General features: G+C 66.7%; 1 protein-coding gene across 1 annotated transcript in view; it reads right to left on the reverse strand.

Annotated features, from left to right (window-relative positions):
• Window positions 1-991, reverse strand: part of SDR42E2 (short chain dehydrogenase/reductase family 42E, member 2) — a 16429-nt gene that overhangs the window by 12750 nt on the left and 2688 nt on the right. The window contains exon 3 of the mRNA XM_015563917.1: window positions 358-476. Coding sequence (XP_015419403.1) covers window positions 358-476 — 119 coding nt within the window. The remainder of the gene's footprint in view (window positions 1-357; window positions 477-991) is intronic.

Raw genomic sequence — 991 nt, forward strand, 5'->3', positions numbered from 1 at the left:
GCATGTTCACGTGGAGCCCGCAGGGTTTGCACGGCGGTTTTGCACACGCCGCCTCCTGCCGGCTCCCCACAGCCTCACGGGGGCGCCATGCCCGGAAGAAAGAGGCTCCGAATACAGTCCCGGCTCAGGGCGGACGGGGAAGGAGGCTGGCTGGCTCCAGGCCGGGTCCGGCTAGTGCCCAGGTCCCCGTCCACGGCCAGCTCCGCGAGAAGAGGGCTTGTCCACTCTTCAGAAGGAGGGTGTGGGGCCCTTCTTCTGGGACTCGCCCCGACCTGGGGATTGGCTCTGCCCCCGCCTCCCCTTTCCGGTGGGCGGTGGGTCCCAGGCCCGTGGCCCTGCCCCCCTGCAGGCAGGTACCTTCTCCAGCGGGAAGTACGGCACCGAGTCCTCATCGCCCTGCTCGATGGGCTTCCCGCCGAAAGCGACGTTGACGGTGCTGGTGTAGACGAGCCTTGGAACTCCCCGGCGGACACAAACTACAGGACAAGTGCAGAGAGTCTCACACTCACAAACACACACACACCCTCCTTCCCTCACTCGGATGAGGCTAGTCCCTGCTCTGCGGGCCCCTGATGCCAGGCCAGTTCACTCCTCCTCCTCCGTGTGCTGTGGCGCCCAGCTCCCTTGCCAAGCACAGGTCAGCGGACAGTCTCACTCAGTGGGGACACAGAGGAAACACACTCTAGAGTCAGAGAGAGAAGCGAGGTGCAGGACGTGCCCAGAGCCCGGAGGGGGGTCTCCTATTGGGTTCCTCAGTGACTTTTCTCACTCCCGACCCCTTCCCCCATGTGCAGATTCTCCCCGGGCCCCAGACACGCTGACCACCATGCTGACCGCCCCGGGCAGGGGTTTGGGCAGGTCACGCTGGCCCCCCCCACTGACCGCCCCGGGAGGGGCTTGGGCAGGTCACGCTGACCACCCCAATGACCACCCCGGGCAGGGGCTTGGGCAGGACACGCTGACCACCCCAATGACCGCCCCGGGCAGGGGG

Source organism: Myotis davidii, unplaced genomic scaffold (assembly GCF_000327345.1).
Source record: "Myotis davidii unplaced genomic scaffold, ASM32734v1 scaffold150, whole genome shotgun sequence".
NCBI lineage: Eukaryota > Metazoa > Chordata > Mammalia > Chiroptera > Vespertilionidae > Myotis > Myotis davidii.